This window comes from Oncorhynchus nerka, linkage group LG11 (genome assembly GCF_034236695.1).
Source record: "Oncorhynchus nerka isolate Pitt River linkage group LG11, Oner_Uvic_2.0, whole genome shotgun sequence".
Taxonomy (NCBI): domain Eukaryota; kingdom Metazoa; phylum Chordata; class Actinopteri; order Salmoniformes; family Salmonidae; genus Oncorhynchus; species Oncorhynchus nerka.
Genome location: NC_088406.1, coordinates 65,773,867 through 65,794,271, shown reverse-complemented (window position 1 = coordinate 65,794,271; position 20,405 = coordinate 65,773,867). Strand labels below are relative to the sequence as shown.

The window sequence follows — 20,405 nt, the reverse complement described above, 5'->3', positions numbered from 1 at the left end:
GAACCAACAGAGAGATCAAGGGACAGTTTAACCTCCATCTGTACTGATGTCAGACAACAACAAAAAGTGATGTGTGTTTTAATGCCGATTTGATTGTGAGACCTCTGGTGAGTAAGATTTCAAACATGCATTTATTACATATGGGAAATCAAGCTGAAACTTGAAGGTAGGGTATAGTTTGAGGAGAGTGTCGGGGTTACCTTGAGGCAGGCGGGGTGGGCTATCTGGGCACAGTTGGAACACTCCATGAGGGTGAGGGCGAAGACTGGCCCCTCTCCTCCCTCCTGGTTCCCCTCTGCACAGATCTCACACACCACTGACAGGGGCAGACCCGGCTGGGGGAGAGAACGGGAGGAGTTAATATACTGACAGACTAGTATATTCTGTCAGAATGACTCAAACACACACACACACACACACACACTATACTAGCTGGGAAGAAGAGATACAGTAAGGACCCAGGCATCAAAGGCAAGCAGTAAGTGATACACACAGCTGGCAAAGAGAGGGAGACAGTGACAATGCTTCTACTGTTCGGGTGAAACATCTCACACACATCCAAACACACACACATGGACCCGACCCCCCCCCCGCTCGCTCTCTCTCACACACACACACACAAACAAACCACTCCCTCGCTCACACACCATCCTACTCGCTCTCACACACACACACACAGACGCTCGCTCTCACCGCCAGACACTGTCGGAGCACGCAGGTTTGTTTGAGTTTCCCCGGCCCGCCGAACTTCTTCATGTCCCTGCAGAAGTTACAGTCCCCGCACTCCGTCCTGACACACGCCTCGCAGCGCTTACACCGCACGCGCCGCCGCCGCAGCACAGACATGGAGGAGGCGGGCTTCTGGGGTCGCGGGGTCACCACCGTGGCAGACAGCTTGGGACGAGCCACCGGGGGAGGAGGGGGAGGGGGCTGGTACCACGACGGCTGGAAGGGTGGGGACGAGAATTATTGGGATAAAGGTGAATTCAAAATTTAAAAAAATGTTTACATTTTTTTTTTAAATCAATGGGGGAGACGAAGGCAACAGTCCAACACTGGGCTTAATCTGTCTGGAAAAGCATCCCTCTGTGGATTAAATCACCCTTGGATTTAAGAGTCAGAAAAGTACATGGATTTAAAGAGAGGTATATAGCAGTCTAAGAATGTGGCATGACTTGCACTCCATCTTATGACAATGTACAGTATGTGTGTGTGTGTGTGTGACACTTGCCTATATGGACAGGGCTACAGGTTTCTTACAGAACAACTATTCAAAGCAACAGTTTGAACATGATGGAAAAATGATTCAACCAAAGTTGAAGACAACACAAGATGGAATCCCAACATTTAAACTTGACGTTTACTGTAATCTAGATACTTAAAGTAACATTGGAATTTCAATGCACTTTTATGTGAAGAGACTTCAACTATAAAAATGTTTAAAAAAACGTCATTTTTTGAGCTCTCCTAGTTGTGCCGTTGAGGAACTAGAGCAAGCGGACTTGTAGTTGATTTGTTCGGGAACACAGCCCTGCACCGGGCGCCGTCACACGATTACTGTTGTGGTTCACGCTATCCAAAAACATCTCAATTAGAAACCGCAGTCTGGGTCAGGTGGGCATCATTTGAAAGCGTATTCTATTGCCAACATGACTCGCTACGTTCTAAAATACGATCTTGAAGCCTTAAGCTTTCACAGGACTTTTCAGAGAAACAGATTGGAATTTTGGTGAGCATAGAACAGAGTCAGGAGTGTGTGTTCCACAACAAAACAAACAGGCTCATTCTGTTCAGAACAGGGTATGCCGCCGTGTCCCCGTGTGACCTCGTCACTGTGTCCACATGAGTTTTACGATGCGGAAATCTTGCTTGTACGACATCAAAGCGGTATTTGTTGTCATCCTCAACCTTTCCATCGTTCAAAATACATCAGAGTCCTTTACAGCATTTCCCCCAGTCAGACATCAAAAAACATGCAAAAGGTGGCCCAATTAGCGGGAGGGACGAGGGGCATCTTCTTGTGGCGTGTGGTGCTCAAGTTCAGAAAACGGCTGTCAGTCAAAACCCGTCCGGCGCTGTGAAGCAGACAGACTGAGCTCCGACGTCAGATACATCAGGTTACTTTACAGCCACTGCGTCCCAATTAAGGCACTTCTTGTTAACGCGAAATGACACAACGACAAGGTTCCGGTTGAACAAAGTTTACTATACCGTATGAACACACTGCCAGGTAGCCATTACACTCAAGGCTCAGTCCATCAACAACGAGACTCCCTGCGCAGGCGCACTCTGACTGAGTGATAGCCCCGTAATCACAGAAACATGGGGATACTTAAAACATGGACTTAACACTTATTGCTGCCCAAACCTGCCAATCTGATCCCATATATGGGTAGGAGTGTAAAGGGCCAATGTGAGCATGTGACTGAATGCGGTGTCTCTCCTCCTCACCCTCTTGGGCCACTTGACGATGGGTAGGAGTGTAAAGGGCCAATGTGAGCATGTGACTGAATGTGTGTGTCTCCTCCTCACCCTCTTGGGCCACTTGACGATGGGTAGGAGTGTAAAGGGCCAATGTGAGCATGTGACTGAATGCGGTGTGTCTCCTCCTCACCCTCTTGGGCTACTTGACGATGGGTAGGAGTGTAAAGGGCCAATGTGAGCATGTGACTGAATGCGGTGTGTCTCCTCCTCACCCTCTTGGGCCACTTGACGATGGGTAGGAGTGTAAAGGGCCAATGTGAGCATGTGACTGAATGCGGTGTGTCTCCTCCTCACCCTCTTGGGCCACTTGACGATGGGTAGAAGTGTAAAGGGCCAATATGAGCATGTGACTGAATGCGGTACGTCTCCTCACCCTCTTGGGCCACTTGACGATGGGTAGGAGTGTAAAGGGCCAATGTGAGCATGTGACTGAATGCGTGTGTCTCCTCCTCACCCTCTTGGGCCACTTGACGATGGGTAGGAGTGTAAAGGGCCAATGTGAGCATGTGACTGAATGCGGTGTGTCTCCTCCTCACCCTCTTGGGCCACTTGACAATGGGTAGGAGTGTAAAGGGCCAATGTGAGCATGTGACTGAATGCGGTGTGTCTCCTCCTCACCCTCTTGGGCCACTTGACGATGGGCGTGCCAGTGTAGGACAGTTTGGGGATGTCATTAGCGTGCTCCTTCAGCAGGGCCTTACAGAGGACAAGAGAAGGTTAGTACATGAAAACACACACACAAAACCGTTATAATATACCCCATTTAGCAGACGGTTTTATCCACAGTGACTTAGTCTGTCATACGTATGCATCCACTTTGATATGAGGATATTTCATTCTGTCAGACACACACATCCCTCCCTCCCTCCCTCCCTCCCTCACCCGGATGTCGTGCAGCAGAGCGGGAGCATCGTGTATGCCAGCCGGGACACAGTTCTTCTGGGAGGGCAGCGACTCCAACTTCCCCAGCAGGTTCCACAGCCCCTCCAACTCAAAGGGCGTGAGGTGAACCTTCACCCCGGCAAAGCCCGGGGTCGAGGGAGCCTCCTCTTCATCCTCCTCCTGGGTGTGCCCGTTGACTGACTCACAGGTGGAGGGGTCTCTGGTAAGACCTGGCGGGAGGGCGGGGCGGAGAGATTAAGAGGTAGAGTTGGAAAGAGAAAAGAAAATGCAGGGTTTGTAATCTAACGAAATACAGAGAACGCACGTCTCAAGTTATAGATCTCCTGCTGTCATTGAGAACAGAGAGAGAGGGGGTGAGAACAGAGAGAGAGGGGGTGAGAACAGAGAGAGAGGGGTGAGAACAGAGAGAGAGGGCAGAGGGGGTGAGAACAGAGAGGGTGAGAACAGAGAGGGTGAGAACAGAGAGGGTGAGAACAGAGAGAGAGGGCAGAGGGGTGAGAACAGAGAGAGAGGGCAGAGGGGGTGAGAACAGAGAGAGAGAGGGCAGAGGGGGTGAGAACAGAGAGAGAGAGGGCAGAGGGGGTGAGAACAGAGAGAGAGAGGGCAGAGGGGGTGAGAACAGAGAGAGAGAGGGCAGAGGGGTGAGAACAGAGAGAGAGAGGGCAGAGGGGGTGAGAACAGAGAGAGAGAGGGCAGAGGGGTGAGAACAGAGAGAGAGAGGGCAGAGGGGTGAGAACAGAGAGAGAGGGCAGAGGGGTGAGAACAGAGAGAGAGAGGGCAGAGGGGGTGAGAACAGAGAGAGAGAGGGCAGAGGGGGTGAGAACAGAGAGAGAGAGGGCAGAGGGGTGAGAACAGAGAGAGAGAGGGCAGAGGGGGTGAGAACAGAGAGAGAGAGGGCAGAGGGGGTGAGAACAGAGAGAGAGAGGGCAGAGGGGGTGAGAACAGAGAGAGAGAGGGCAGAGGGGGTGAGAACAGAGAGAGAGAGGGCAGAGGGGGTGAGAACAGAGAGAGAGAGGGCAGAGGGGTGAGAACAGAGAGAGAGAGGGCAGAGGGGTGAGAACAGAGAGAGAGGGCAGAGGGGGTGAGAACAGAGAGAGAGAGGGCAGAGGGGTGAGAACAGAGAGAGAGAGGGCAGAGGGGGTGAGAACAGAGAGAGAGAGGGCAGAGGGGTGAGAACAGAGAGAGAGAGGGCAGAGGGGTGAGAACAGAGAGAGAGAGGGCAGAGGGGGTGAGAACAGAGAGAGAGGGCAGAGGGGGTGAGAACAGAGAGAGAGAGGGCAGAGGGGGTGAGAACAGAGAGAGGGCAGAGGGGTGAGAACAGAGAGAGGGCAGAGGGGGTGAGAACAGAGAGAGGGCAGAGGGGGTGAGAACAGAGAGAGGGCAGAGGGGGTGAGAACAGAGAGAGGGCAGAGAGGGTGAGAACAGAGAGAGGGCAGAGGGGATGAGAACAGAGAGATGGTGAGAGAACAGAGAGGGTGAGAACAGAGAGAGCAGAGGGGATGAGAACAGAGAGAGCAGAGGGGATGAGAACAGAGAGAGGGCAGAGGGGGTGAGAACAGAGAGACAAGAGACAAAGAGGGGGTAGTGATAGATGGTAGTGTTGTTGGCACTGACCGATGCCCAGGGAGTGTTTCTGGAAGTCAGGCGTGAGGTAGGAGGTGTTGGTCAGACTGAAGAGGTATCTCTCCAGCACGTACCAACACATCTCATAATAGAACGGGTAACGGAACTTGGCTGGTACCTGCAGAGACACCAAGTTCAACTTTCAACTTATTAGTAACTTCCAATACATACATTGGAACGTCTCTTCTACGAGTGGTCAGGAACAAAAAAAAGATTCAGTACATTTAGGAGAAAGAGAGATGAAAGAGAGAGTGTGTGTGTGTGTATGTCTCCCACCCGTGTCCTGTCCTCGATGCTGTAGATGTTGAGTTGCATGGGGATGTTGAAGCTGTGGAGGAAGTTTCCCCCAAACACCAGGGTGTCCACTGGAGTGTAGACAGCGTGGATCCAACCTGACAGGACACAAACAAAGGTAACCATTAAAAACAGGAACACTAAGTTTAAACGGTTAAATATCTGTGTGTGTTTATTATGGATCCCCATTAGCTACTCTTCCTGGAGTCCAGCGAAATTAAGGCAGTTGTACAATCCATTCACACCAGATTTCACAACATATTAAGTGGGTACCTGAGGGGATCATGAAGGTATAGCCCTGCTTCAGCTCGATCCTCTGACAGTCCTGGGCCTTGTCTCCCAGGAAGATGTCTCCCTGTTTCCCCGACAACACCCAGTCCTCATATAGCTCCAGGTTCTGAGGCGTGGGCGGGATCAGCCAGAACACCTGACAGGAAGTAAGCGCTCAAGAGGTAAGAAGTGAGAGGACACCAGAGTCACTCTTATTCGAGTCCCAAATAGAACGGGTCGAGACTCGAGTCCGAGTCGAACATTGTAAGATCAAGTAGTCCGTTGTTACCTTGCCTCCCCGCAGTATGTGGTACCAGACCGATGAACCGCCGAAGTCTATGTGGAAGTCCGTGTAGCAGCCCTGCACACTCATTAGACAGTACCTGGAACAGAGGAGGAGAGAAAGAGGGAAGGAGAATGCAGGTGATGAGGGGGAGGGTCGCACTTCGGGGTCCTGCATATCTGTGATGGAGTTGACGGGGCCTACGGACCATGGTCAGGTTGTGCACTATATAGGGTGCCATTTGGGACACAGATGAGCCTTACTTCTGCACTTTGGGGTACTGCATGTCTGTGATGGAGTTGGTGGAGTCTCTCTGTCTCTCCTTCAGGTGCCGAGGCCACATGTTGTCCACCCAGTCTATGATGTCCACCTGATAGGGTACAAAGGAGGCGGTAAGAACAGACAGGAGGGTGTGTGCTGATGTGTGTGTGTGTGTGTGTCTCCCCGCGCGCGTCTCAGACTGGCCAACGTGGGCCTCCGGACCAGGTCGGTCAGCTTGCTGTGTGAGCGTGTATGTATGTATGCATGCATCTCAGACTGACCGATGCAGGCCTCTGGACCAGGTCCGTCAGCTTGGTGTGTGTGTGTGTATATGTGCGCGTATGTACAGTGCCTTGCGAAAGTATTCGGCCCCCTTGAACTTTGCAACCTTTTGCCACATTTCAGGCTTCAAACAAAGATATAAAACTGTATTTTTTTGTGAAGAATCAACAACAAGTGGGACACAATCATGAAGTGGAACGACATTTATTGGATATTTCAAACTTTTTTAACAAATCAAAAACTGAAAAATTGGGCGTGCAAAATTATTCAGCCCCTTTACTTTCAGTGCAGCAAACTCTCTCCAGAAGTTCAGTGAGGATCTCTGAATGATCCAATGTTGACCTAAATGACTAATGATGATAAATACAATCCACCTGTGTGTAATCAAGTCTCCGTATAAATGCACCTGCACTGTGATAGTCTCAGAGGTCCGTTAAAAGCGCAGAGAGCATCATGAAGAACAAGGAACACACCAGGCAGGTCCGAGATACTGTTGTGAAGAAGTTTAAAGCGGATTTGGATACAAAAAGATTTCCCAAGCTTTAAACATCCCAAGGAGCACTGTGCAAGCGATAATATTGAAATGGAAGGAGTATCAGACCACTGCAAATCTACCAAGACCTGGCCGTCCCTCTAAACTTTCAGCTCATACAAGAGAAGACTGATCAGAGATGCAGCCAAGAGGCCCATGATCACTCTGGATGAACTGCAGAGATCTACAGCTGAGGTGGGAGACTCTGTCCATAGGACAACAATCAGTCGTATATTGCACAAATCTGGCCTTTATGGAAGAGTGGCAAGAAGAAAGCCATTTCTTAAAGATATCAATAAAAAGTGTATTTTAAAGTTTGCCACAAGCCACCTGGGAGACACACCAAACATGTGGAAGAAGGTGCTCTGGTCAGATGAAACCAAAATTGAACTTTTTGGCAACAATGCAAAACGTTATGTTTGGCGTAAAAGCAACACAGCTCATCACCCTGAACACACCATCCCCACTGTCAAACATGGTGGTGGCAGCATCATGGTTTGGGCCTGCTTTTCTTCAGCAGGGACAGGGAAGATGGTTAAAATTGATGGGAAGATGGATGGAGCCAAATACAGGACCATTCTGGAAGAAAACCTGATGGAGTCTGCAAAAGACCTGAGACTGGGACGGAGATTTGTCTTCCAACAAGACAATGATCCAAAACATAAAGCAAAATCTACAATGGAATGGTTCAAAAATAAACATATCCAGGTGTTAGAATGGCCAAGTCAAAGTCCAGACCTGAATCCAATCGAGAATCTGTGGAATGAACTGAAAACTGCTGTTCACAAATGCTCTCCATCCAACCTCACTGAGCTCGAGCTGTTTTGCAAGGAGGAATGGGAAAAAAATTCAGTCTCTCGATGTGCAAAACTGATAGAGACATACCCCAAGCGACTTACAGCTGTAATCGCAGCAAAAGGTGGCGCTACAAAGTATTAACTTAAGGGGGCTGAATAATTTTGCACGCCTAATTTTTCAGTTTTTGATTTGTTAAAAAAGTTAGAAATATCCAATAAATGTCGTTCCAGTTCATGATTGTGTCCCACTTGTTGATTCTTCACAAAAAAAATACAGTTTTATATCTTTATGTTTGAAGCCTGAAGTGTGGCAAAAGGTCGCAAAGTTCAAGGGGACCGAAAACTTTCGCAAGGCACTGTATGTATGTATGTATGCATGCATGCATGCATGCATCTCAGACTGACCGATGATGCAGGCCTCTGGACCAGGTCCATCAGCTTGGTGTGTGTATGTATGTATGTATGTATGTATATATGTATGCATGCATGTATGTCTGTCTGTCAGACTGACCGATGCAGGCCTCTGGACCAGGTTCTCCAGCTTGGTGTGGCTAAACTCCAGGCTGATGACGTTGTAGAGTTTGTCCCTCTGGGAGGGGGGCGTCTCGTAGTAACGTCTCCACTGGGCCATAGACATCTCTATACCCTTCTGAGTACTGACATCCATCACATCCATCATACGCCTGCTGCCTGGGGGAGGCAAGGAAGGGGAGAGGGGTACAGACAGAGAGGTGATACGGTGAGGGAGGAACAAAGGAGAGAGACAGAAAAGGTGAGAGGAGGAAAAGGGAAGGTAAGAGAGTATTTGGTATTCTATTGGGATCCCCATTAATTGTTGCTGAAGCTACTCTTCCAGAACATGAAACATGACATAAGAACATCAAGACAAGAACAGCTCAAGGACTGAACTACACCAATTAAAATGGGAACAAAAAAAAAGGTCCTACTGACAGTTACCCACACATCATTATATGTAAGGCGCTTTCGAAAATTATTCAGGCACGCTGCCTTTTCCCACATTTTGTTACATTACAGCCTTATTCTAAAAATGGATTAAATAAATACAAATCTCAATCTACACACAATACTCCATAATGGCAAGCAAAAACTGTTTTTTAAAAACATTTTCCATTGATCATCTTTGAGATGTTTCTACAACCTGATTGGATTCCACCTGTGGTAAATTCCATTGATTTGGAAAGGCACACGTCTATTTAAGGTCCCACAATTGACACAGCATGTCAGAGCAAAAATCAAGCCATGAGGTTGAAAGAATTATCTGTAGAGCTCTGAGACAGGATTGCGTCGAGGCACAGATCTGGGGAAGGGTACCAAAACATTTCTGCAGCATTGCAGGTCCTCAAGAATACATTGGCCTCCATCATTCTTAAACGGAAGAAGTTTGGAACCACCAAGACTCTTCCTGGAGCTTGCCACCCGGCCAACTGACCAATCGGAGCCTTGGTCAGGGAGGTGACCAAGAACCTGATGGTCACTCTGAAAGAGCTCCAGAATTCCTCTGTGGAGATGGGAGAACCTTCCAGAAGGGCAACCATCTCTGCACCACTCCACCAATCAGGCCTTTATGGTAGAGTGGCCAGATGGAAACCACTCCTCAGTAAAAGGCACATGACAGCCTGCTTGGAGTTTGCCAAAGGGCACCTAAAGGACTCTCAGACCATGAGAAATAAGATTCTCTGGTCTGATGAAACCAAGACTGAACTCTTGGCCTGAATGCCAACCTGGAGGTAACCTGGCACCATCCCTACAGTGAAGCATGGTGGTGACAGCATCATGCTGTGGGTATGTTTTTCAGCAGCAGGCAGGGACTGGGAGACTGGTCAGGATCAAGGCAAAGATGAGCAAAGTGCAGAGAGATCCTTTTTATTTTTAATATTTACCCCCTTTTCGCCCCAATTTTGTGGTATCCAATGGTTAGTATCCAATTGTCTCATCGCTACAACTCCCGTACGGGCTCGGGAGAGACGAAGGTCGAAAGTCATGCGTCCTCCGATACACAACCCAACCAAGCCGCACTGCTTCTTAACACAGCACGCATCCAACCTGGAAGCCAGCCGCACCAATGTGTCGGAGGAAACACTGTGCACCTGGCAACCTTGGTTAGCGTGCACTGCGCCCGGCCCGCCACAGGAGTCCATGGTGCGCAATGAGAAAAGGATATCCCTACCGGCCAAACCCTCCCTAACCCGGACGACGCTAGGCCAATTGTGCGTCGCCCCACGGACCTCCCGGTCGCAGCCAATTGCGACAGAGCCTGGCGCGAACCCTGAGTCTCTGGTGGCCCTTAACCACTGCGCCACCCGGGAGGCCACAGAGAGATCCTTGATGAAAACCTGCTACAGAGTGCTCAGGTCCTCAGACTGGGGTGAAGGTTCACCTTCCAACAGGACAACGACCCTTAACACACAACCAAGACAACTCAAGAGTGGCTTCAGGACAAGTCTCTGAATGTCCTTGAGTGACCCGATCGAACATCTCTCCAGAGACTTGAAAATAGCTGTGCAGAGACGCTCCCCATCCAACCTGACAGAGCTTGAGAGGATCTGCAGAGAAGAATGGGAGAAACTCCCTAAATACAGGTGTGCCAAGCTTGTAGCGTCATACCCAACAAGACTAGAGGCTGTAAACGCTGCCAAAGGTGCTTCAACAAAGTACTGAGTAAAGGGTCTGAATGTATATATATTTTTTGTTTGTTTGTTTTGTTTTTTGCAAAAATGTCCAAAAACCTGTTTTTGCTTTGTAAATATGGGTTATTGTGTTTAGATTGATGAAAAAAAACACAATAGTTTAATCCATTTTAGAATAAGGCTGTAACATGACAAAATGTGGAAGTGAAGGGGTCTGAATACTTTGAATGCCGTGTACATAATAATCAGTTAATTTGGTCAGATGGGGAGAGGCAATGTTTTGTGAGGTGTTGTTTTGAAGCTCATTTTTTGCGGTTTGCTTGAGTCATTTGAGATGGAAGGGTGTTCCATATGATAACGGCTCTATAGAATACTGTGTGTTGCCTTGAATCCGTTCTTGATTTGGGGACTGTGAAGAGCCCCCTGGTGGCATGTCTGGTGGGTAAGCATGCCTATCAGAGCTATATGTAACTTGATTTGGGGACTGTGAAGAGCCCCCTGGTGGCATGTCTGGTGGGTAAGCATGCCTATCAGAGCTATATGTAACGTGATTATACAGACTATTTGGAAATTACCACAATATTTCTCATAAAAACAAGAATTGATGCAGTCAAACCTCTCCTGTACTTTGAGCCAAGAGAGACTAACATGCATACTGTTGATATTAGCCCTCTTGTGTGCATTGAAGGGCAACACTTGCAGCTCTGTTCTGGGCCAGCTGCAGCTTTTCTAGGTCCTTCTTTACAGCACTTCATATCACCGGGCAATACGGTCAAGATCAGATCAAACTGGAGCCTGCCGGGCTTGTTTGGTCGACTGTGGTGTTAACAATGCGAGCGAGGGAAGGAGAGAAGTAAAGGAGATGTAAATGAGGGAGTGTTATGATGGAGAAAGAGAGAGATAGAGTGAAGTGGGTTAAGGAGAGGAACTGGAAAAGGGAAGAGGCGTGTTTGGATAGAAGCACTGGAGGGAATCTTACCGACAAATATCTTGACGTCGTTCACACTGAAGTCTGGATCTGGCATCCTTTAGAGAGCACGACAAACCAGGGTTACATATCACTCAGACTTACAAACTCAACGCAAGTTCAGCTATTCTAATCGCCCCAGAGAGAATACAGTGAATGTGTTTCCAACAGAGTAGAGGGGGGAAAGCAGGACGTACTTGATGCCCAGTCCGTCTGGCTTCTCAAAGATGATCGGGTCCCTCAACCCACCTCTTTGGATGTACTCAAACGTGAGGTCTGGAAAAACAAACTACAATAAGCCATAAACTAAACAGGAATCCTCAAAGCTACTCAAGTTGGTAAGCAAGGCCCAAATGAGACCCTATTCCCTTCCCTATAGTGCACTACTACTGTCAGAAGTGCATTTCATATAGGGAATAGGGTGCAATTTCAGACACAGACAATGTCTCAAACCCTCCGTCATTCTACTGGAATGACACCAAACACTGACCTTTCCCCTCCATGCGTTTGACCCTGTCCGAGGTGAACCTCTCGCTCGTCAGCTTCTCCTCCAGGTCAAAGGTCCTCTTCCCCTCGATCTCGTCGTCCGAGATCCCATCGTCATGGTAGCGCCGCCGCGTGCCCGACCGCTGGAGAGAGGGGGAAAGAGGAAGAGGGATGAGGAATGTGAGGAGGAAGAAGGAAAAGGATTAAGGAACATATTTACCTCAATGTGTTCAGCAGCTGTATACCCTTCAAATCCCATTGCACAATTTTAGGGTATTTACAGTATTTCTGTAATAGTTAGGTTTAATACTTGTCCCAGGTTCTTTAAGGTATTTCAGTAACATGTAATGCTACCTAACGACCGCAGCGTTTGGCTGTTTAAACAACGCTCCCACACACAGTACATGACCTGCTCCTCCCTCCTACAAAAAGTCTCTGTATTACAACACACACTGGGGCAAGGAGGAAAGAACATACCCACACAAACCCATATCAACACAGAACACACAATACATTGATGTTCAGGCCAGGGTATCAATTCTCTCTAATGTAGCCTATCATTAATCTCCCTCACACTGACTCTCCCTTCTCTCAGGGATGGGGGGATAAAGAGGAAGAAAGGGGGAGGGGGGGTACCTGTAGACCTTTCTACCCAGTGCTTCCATTCTCCCTGCTCAATATTGTCCCCCATCCCCACTACTTAATCACCAGCTCTATCTATCAACTGGAGGCTTGATGCTTCATTGATGGTGGTGTAGCGCTCATGTGATTTCAGAGTTTGCAAAACAAATGGCCATTGGATTGATGCAAATAATCATGATATCATTCCGCCAGAAAGGCAGAGGCTACTTTTTAGACAACATTTAACTGAGGTTTTTTGGGAAAGCCTTTCCGTCTACCAGCTGACGGTTATCATTAGCATGATCGCTAACAGCTACACAAAGTGGACCAGGAAGTGGACCAAGGTTGCCATAGCAATGCACCAGCTGACCCAGAGAGGGGGTCCAGCAGCCCAGAGCTCAGGGACAACAATAAGAGGTGTCTGAGAATGCACTTTCTCCGCCAGTCTCACACACCTCTAAAATATCCTCAGCCAGCCCTGAACACACACACACATGCACCTCCTTGCAAACACCACACAATGTGAAACAACCTCACTGTACTGTCCACCAGTCAGCCACAAGCCAATGACACTATACAGCGAGACATTAAACAGCACTAGTATCCACCGCTGTAGCAGCCAAATCAGTGCCATGAGATGCAGAATGAGGCACCAGGACCAGCCCTACCTCCAACATCTCACTGCAATCCTCCTTGGCTCCGGGTGGCCCAGCCCTTCAAGAAGACAACCCTGTCCCAGTAAATTCAAAATCCATTATCCATCTGTAAGCCAGGGTTGACGAGAGATCTTTGTTCCATTCAGGTGGTTTGGTATAGGAGAAGGACACAACGGCATTGCAGCGAGTGGTGTAACGCAGTGCGCCAGTCGGGTCTGTGCTCCCCTGGGCCGCTGCCCAGTACAGTGGACAGTGGCTCGCGTACCAAATGGCTCTCTAGATAGTGCACTGTGTAGGGTGCCATTTGACACACAAGCATACCGTCTCTCAGTGACGCACTACGTTGCTACAGCACCCGGCGGAACCAACCACCTTTAACTGAGACATCACACAGACCAGCTGCTGGTCATGCACACCGCAGTTACCAGCTCCACCTAGTATTCCCAAGGCGGGAATTCTGCTTGTGTGACAACAGACTCTAGAGAGAGAAACTGTCTGGATTGGAGCACCATGCCAGGGACATGGGAGCGGGAGGGAGTGGATCCATCTGGGAGACGCCTTGGCTGGGGAACGACGGACAGCCAGCGCCTCCCGGCCGCCCACTCACTCACACAGCTACTCAAGAAACAATAGACGACCCGGAGCAGCACAATCGCGCCACGACGCCTGAGCAACTAGAGTGGGTAAGGGCACACGACAGATGCAGTATCTAACCGCATTGTCCATGTTTATTATCAAAGATCGTCGCCAAGAGACGGTGGGTCTCGGAGCCAGTACCAGCAGGGTTACAGATGTTCTCTCTCCCTCCCTCGCTGTAGCAATCCAGTATCCTCTCCATCATATTTATCTTGCCCCTTCCCTCTCCTGCAGTGCACCTTGGGGAATACTGTGGGATGGAGACTCTACACACCTCGCACCTTCAGCGTCACCATTCCATCCCTCCTCCTCCTCCTCTCTTTATCTTTCTTCCTCCTCCTTTCTTCTCACATCCCTGGCGTACTGCAGCAGCATCTCTCCTTCATTCACCATCCTCCGCTCCCCCTCTCCTTTTCAGAGAGAAAGAGGCCCGCGGTCTATTCAGCTCTGTCATTCTTCCGCCTCTGCAGTGCCCCCCCCCAATCTCTCCCCATCCGTGTTTTCCGCATTTCTGCTCACATGGCCAGTCAGACAGCCAGCCTCTCCAGTAACTTCTCCTCTTGCTTCACACAGAGCAGACAGCTTGCTCTCGCCACAGTGTCCTCTCCACTCACACCCCTCCCTCAAATCCTCTTCTCTCGTTTCATCACTGGCACTGTTGTATTGCAATATGCCTTCTGGAGATGCATGGCTCAAAGAACAGGCAAAGAAAAATAACTCCCTCACAGACCAGAGACTAAGAGATGTAGACCTGACCACCACTGCCTAAATCTCAGCCTATTCATAATTGATAAGACATTATCTCTGCATGACGCTGCCTGGCTACTGCTCTGAGGGACACGTTCTGCTTCTGCTCCTACAAACGTGACTATCATTCAAAACTCAACTTTAACAAATCACAACACACACACACACCTCCATTGTACAATATAAACATCAGGTTTATGGTCCATTGCCTAGCAACAGCCTTTTTTTCTTTCACCTCACCTGTAAATATCCAGATTCTACAGTCAGGTAGACTGCAGACCCTAGTCACCCTACTAAACAGGTTCAAATTCTCTCAACATGCAGAAAAATAAAGAACTCACCCCAAACACATCAATCAATAATCTTATCTGACCCTCAATCAAAAATGTACCATGTAGCCTCCCGGGTGGCGCTGTGGTCTAAGGCACTGCATTGCAGTATTAGCTGTGCCACCAGAGATACCGGGTTCGAGGCCATGCACTGTCACAGCCGGCCGCGACCGGGAGGCCCGTGGGGCGGCGTAGAATTGGCCGCCAGGTGTTTCCTCTGACACATTGGTGCGGCTGGCTTCCGAGTTGGATGGGCATTGTGTCAAGAAGCAGTGTGGCTGGGTTGTGTTTCTGAGGACACATGGCTCTCGACCTTCATCTCTCCCGAGTCCGTACGGGAGTTGCAGAGATGAGACAAGACTAACTACTACCAATTGGACACCATGAAATTGGGGAGGTACCATGTAACAAAATGTACAATATTCCTTTCCAAGGATTTAGCTAGCTCTCACACTAATCCCAGCCATAGCCCAACCTAACCCCGTGTTAGGAGTTCATCTCCGCCTATGTCTCCCTCCAGTCCCTCGACTTCTTGGCACTGACGGAAACATGGATCACCACAGACAACACTGCTACTCCTACTGCTCTCTCTTCGTCTGCCCACGTGTTCTCGCACACCCCGAGAGCTTCTGGTCAGCGGGGTGGTGGCACCGGGATCCTCATCTCTCCCAAGTGGTCATTCTCTCTTTCTCCCCTTACCCATCTGTCTATCGCCTCCTTTGAATTCCATGCTGTCACAGTTACCAGCCCTTTCAAGCTTAACATCCTTATCATTTATCGCCCTCCAGGTTCCCTCGGAGAGTTCATCAATGAGCTTGATGCCTTGATAAGCTCCTTTCCTGAGGACGGCTCACCTCTCACAGTTCTGGGCGACTTTAACCTCCCCACGCCTACCTTTGACTCATTCCTCTCTGCCTCCTTCTTTCCACTCCTCTCCTCTTTTGACCTCACCCTCTCACCTTCCCCCCTACTCACAAGGCAGGAAATACGCTCGACCTCATCTTTACTAGATGCTGTTCTTCCACTAACCTCGTTGCAACTCCCCTCCAAGTCTCCGACCACTACCTTGTATCCTTTTCCCTCTCGCTCTCATCCAACACTTCCCACACTGCCCCTACTCGGATGGTATCGCGCCGTCCCAACCTTCGCTCTCTCTCCCCCGCTACTCTCTCCTCTTCCATCCTATCATCTCTTCCCTCTGCTCAAACCTTCTCCAACCTATCTCCTGATTCTGCCTCCTCAACCCTCCTCTCCTCCCTTTCTGCATCCTTTGACTCTCTATGTCCCCTATCCTCCAGGCCGGCTCGGTCCTCCCCTCCCGCTCCGTGGCTCGACGACTCATTGCGAGCTCACAGAACAGGGCTCCGGGCAGCCGAGCGGAAATGGAGGAAAACTCGCCTCCCTGCGGACCTGACATCCTTTCACTCCCTCCTCTCTACATTTTCCTCTTCTCTCTCTGCTGCTAAAGCCACTTTCTACCACTCTAAATTCCAAGCATCTGCCTCTAACCCTAGGAAGCTCTTTGCAACCTTCTCCTCCCTCCTGAATCCTCCTCCCCTCCCCCCTCCTCCCTCCCTGCAGATGACTTCGTCAACCATTTTGAAAAAGAAGGTCGACGACATCCGATCCTCGTTTGCTAAGTCAAACGACACCGCTGGTTCTGCTCACACTGCCCTACCCTGTGCTCTGACCTCTTTCTCCCCTCTCTCTCCAGATGAAATCTCGCGTCTTGTGACGGCCGGCCGCCCTACAACCTGCCCGCTTGACCCTATCCCCTCCTCTCTTCTCCAGACCATTTCCGGAGACCTCCTCCCTTACCTCACCTCGCTCATCAACTCATCCCTGACCGCTGGCTACGTCCCTTCCGTCTTCAAGAGAGCGAGAGTTGCACCCCTTCTGAAAAAACCTACACTCGATCCCTCCGATGTCAACAACTACAGACCAGTATCCCTTCTTTCTTTTCTCTCCAAAACTCTTGAACGTGCCGTCCTTGGCCAGCTCTCCCGCTATCTCTCTCAGAATGACCTTCTTGATCCAAATCAGTCAGGTTTCAAGACTAGTCATTCAACTGAGACTGCTCTTCTCTGTATCACGGAGGCGCTCCGCACTGCTAAAGCTAACTCTCTCTCCTCTGCTCTCATCCTTCTAGACCTATCGGCTGCCTTCGATACTGTGAACCATCAGATCCTCCTCTCCACCCTCTCCGAGTTGGGCATCTCCGGCGCGGCCCACGCTTGGATTGCGTCCTACCTGACAGGTCGCTCCTACCAGGTGGCGTGGCGAGAATCCGTCTCCACACCACGTGCTCTCACCACTGGTGTCCCCCAGGGCTCTGTTCTAGGCCCTCTCCTATTCTCGCTATACACCAAGTCACTTGGCTCTGTCATAACCTCACATGGTCTCTCCTATCATTGCTATGCAGACGACACACAATTAATCTTCTCCTTTCCCCCTTCTGATGACCAGGTGGCGAATCGCATCTCTGCATGTCTGGCAGACATATCCGTGTGGATGACGGATCACCACCTCAAGCTGAACCTCGGCAAGACGGAGCTGCTCTTCCTCCCGGGGAAGGACTGCCCGTTCCATGATCTCGCCATCACGGTTGACAACTCCATTGTGTCCTCCTCCCAGAGCGCTAAGAACCTTGGCGTGATCCTGGACAACACCCTGTCGTTCTCAACTAACATCAAGGCGGTGGCCCGTTCCTGTAGGTTCATGCTCTACAACATCCGCAGAGTACGACCCTGCCTCACACAGGAAGCGGCGCAGGTCCTAATCCAGGCACTTGTCATCTCCCGTCTGGATTACTGCAACTCGCTGTTGGCTGGGCTCCCTGCCTGTGCCATTAAACCCCTACAACTCATCCAGAACGCCGCAGCCCGTCTGGTGTTCAACCTTCCCAAGTTCTCTCACGTCACCCCGCTCCTCCGCTCCCTCCACTGGCTTCCAGTTGAAGCTCGCATCCGCTACAAGACCATGGTGCTTGCCTACGGAGCTGTGAGGGGAACGGCACCTCAGTACCTCCAGGCTCTGATCAGGCCCTACACCCAAACAAGGGCACTGCGTTCATCCACCTCTGGCCTGCTCGCCTCCCTACCACTGAGGAAGTACAGTTCCCGCTCAGCCCAGTCAAAACTGTTCGCTGCTCTGGCCCCCCAATGGTGGAACAAACTCCCTCACGACGCCAGGACAGCGGAGTCAATCACCACCTTCCGGAGACACCTGAAACCCCACCTCTTTAAGGAATACCTAGGATAGGATAAAGTAATCCCTCTCACCCCCTCCCCTGAAAAGATTTAGATGCACTACTGTTCCACTGGAGGTCATAAGGTGAATGCACCAATTTGTAAGTCGCTCTGGATAAGAGCGTCTGCTAAATGACTTAAATGTAAATGTGTTCACTCCTCCAGGCATGGTTGATCCGGTCCTCTTTAACTACTCTTCCGCTCTGTTTGCTTTTACAATGTTTTGGAGCGACTGTGTCATGATGCACATTGTGGCACTGTTTAACCCCCAAGCGATGAACTCATGAACCTGGCTCGTCTTAGAAATGCACCATATTCCATTTATAAGGCACTACTTTTGACCAAAGTGCCTTGTTTATCATATTTTCTCAAGTTACAGTCAACAATCTAGACTACATGACAGCCATCAAGCAAGACAAATCGGAGACATCAGCTTCTCAGCTATTTGGTATTGGAAATAAATTGTTACTTAGGGGGAAAAACACAAGTTATTCTCATAACCTAAACTATGAGGTACAAGTCTTGGTGCAAGTCATGGAATTGAACCGCAGACTAGTAACATAACTCACTTCCTCTGTCTTTATAATTCCAACATCTCAATCCATATGGACAGTTTTAGAACACACTAAAATATTAAAATGTCCATACTACGCCAATTCCAATATAGTTAGTAACTAGCGGTAGTCCATGCCATTTCAGATACTTTAGACGTTTATGGTGATGAACTAACGTTTAGCGATGGATTTTTACCACAGACGTTGAAATAACCCTGGGCCAACTAGTTTACTTACCAGCCGCTTGCTGAATCTTGGTCGACGCTTATCTTCCATGTTTTATGACTGTCACTTGAGACAGTGGACTGCTTTGGTAGGCGGTTCGCCGATACACGTGGGTACCTGACTGCGCTGTCAAGCAGCTGAACACTACAACTAGCTCGTGATTGGAAATGTAGCTTAACTTATCTATTTATTTCTAGTGGTGTGCTATTTATGTCCACAATAAAAAAAAAGCCTTTCAAATCTGACAAACTAAATCTAAAATACAGTCCGCAACGTAGCCAAGTTAATACATTTTGATTTTACTAAAACCACCGTATAAAACAAAGTACGAGCGTTTACACATTGCAACGTTATGTTATTTAAAGCTAACGGCAGATAATTACCACTAGGACATAGCTAGTGAAATAGTAAAGTAGAGGCTAGCATCTTTGGCTAGCTATGCCCCACCAAAGGGAAGCATTGTTGTCGATCACCAAAACAAAACCCTACCGAGAGAATGGGATTAGCTAGCAAGCTTTAGTTTGTTGATAGCGCCAATATTGCATCTGGGATTGTAGTGTGGTTCATTATGTAAGGGTTAGCGTGTTATAGCTAGCGTTAGCTATAGAGTACCTTACTAATGATACAATTTAGACACTTGTCTGGCTAGTTTTAGGGGGTGAGGGGGGTTACCAGTCCTGGGTTATTTGCGGCATGTAGTTCAAACACTTTCTTATTATGCTGAACAAACTGTTCGCTGAACTAAAACGAACGTTAAGTTTAAAATGCAACAGCAGACAGCGAGCAATCTATTTCCAAAGGAACTTTCCGCTTTTGTCTTTTGGAAAACTCCAATCAACCAAAGAGTTTAGAAAATCCTTAAAACCTGGTCATATTAAATGACATGACGTTCTGTTAAAATCGACAGAGAACGCTGGTTTATTAAATCGCAGTTTTATGTATAATATCCGATAAAGACGGCGGTCAGCCATCCGCCGCCATTTTCATCTCCTCACAAAACAACACTAGTTTCTCAAGACCCGCCTACAACAATAAAATCGTCCAACGAGAGCAAAGCCGGCGAGGCGCTAAATGGTCGGTAATTATGTCACTCAGAAATACATTTTGTCGATAACGATTGAACACACGTAAAACAAAGTAATACCGACACGTGAATGACCAATTAAATTGCGAGTTATTTGACGAATCGAACTCCAATTGGCAACCATTTTGCTACTATCTTCAAAGGAGAATAATAATTGGCCAACATACAAAAAGGGTCAATAAAGCAGCCAATGAACTACCACGCAATTCAGACATCGTGTTTCCCAACTCAACCTCCTTACAATAATTGCCAGACCTGCCATATAACTTATAAACCCATAAAATTAAAATGTATTTCCGTTACACACCACCATGATTGAGTAGGCCTGTTCAAGGACGGTCGACGGGGCCAGTCTGCCTCCTGGCTTCTGCTGTGTCTTGACTCCCGGAGCTTTGCATTGCCGAGACACGTTTTCTGGGTAGCTACTTTGGTCTTGGTTTGCCACAGCAAAGCCGCCCATTCATGGCAGTTGTAA

At 48.9% G+C, this 20,405-nt stretch overlaps 1 protein-coding gene across 4 annotated transcripts in view; it reads right to left on the bottom strand.

The window, feature by feature from the left end:
* The window catches only part of kdm2aa (lysine (K)-specific demethylase 2Aa), a 26,623-nt gene extending 6,218 nt beyond the window's left edge, over nt 1-20,405 (bottom strand). The window contains exons 1-14 of one of the 4 annotated variants that reach the window (XM_065024775.1): nt 20,238-20,405; nt 11,835-11,973; nt 11,542-11,620; nt 11,357-11,403; nt 8,241-8,419; nt 6,121-6,227; nt 5,864-5,957; nt 5,578-5,731; nt 5,287-5,402; nt 5,002-5,128; nt 3,367-3,596; nt 3,103-3,180; nt 694-945; nt 201-335 (exon numbers count right to left, since the gene is read on the bottom strand). In XM_065024775.1, the coding sequence (XP_064880847.1) occupies nt 201-335; nt 694-945; nt 3,103-3,180; nt 3,367-3,596; nt 5,002-5,128; nt 5,287-5,402; nt 5,578-5,731; nt 5,864-5,957; nt 6,121-6,227; nt 8,241-8,419; nt 11,357-11,403; nt 11,542-11,620; nt 11,835-11,973; nt 20,238-20,390 (1,890 nt within the window). In that variant the 5' untranslated portion in view covers nt 20,391-20,405. Of the gene's footprint in view, nt 1-200; nt 336-693; nt 946-3,102; nt 3,181-3,366; nt 3,597-5,001; nt 5,129-5,286; nt 5,403-5,577; nt 5,732-5,863; nt 5,958-6,120; nt 6,228-6,399; nt 6,417-8,240; nt 8,420-11,356; nt 11,404-11,541; nt 11,621-11,834; nt 11,974-13,119; nt 13,478-18,858; nt 19,861-20,237 lie in introns of those variants that run through there. The other 3 variants (XM_029673637.2, XM_065024776.1, XM_065024777.1) reach the window with 3 other exon arrangements.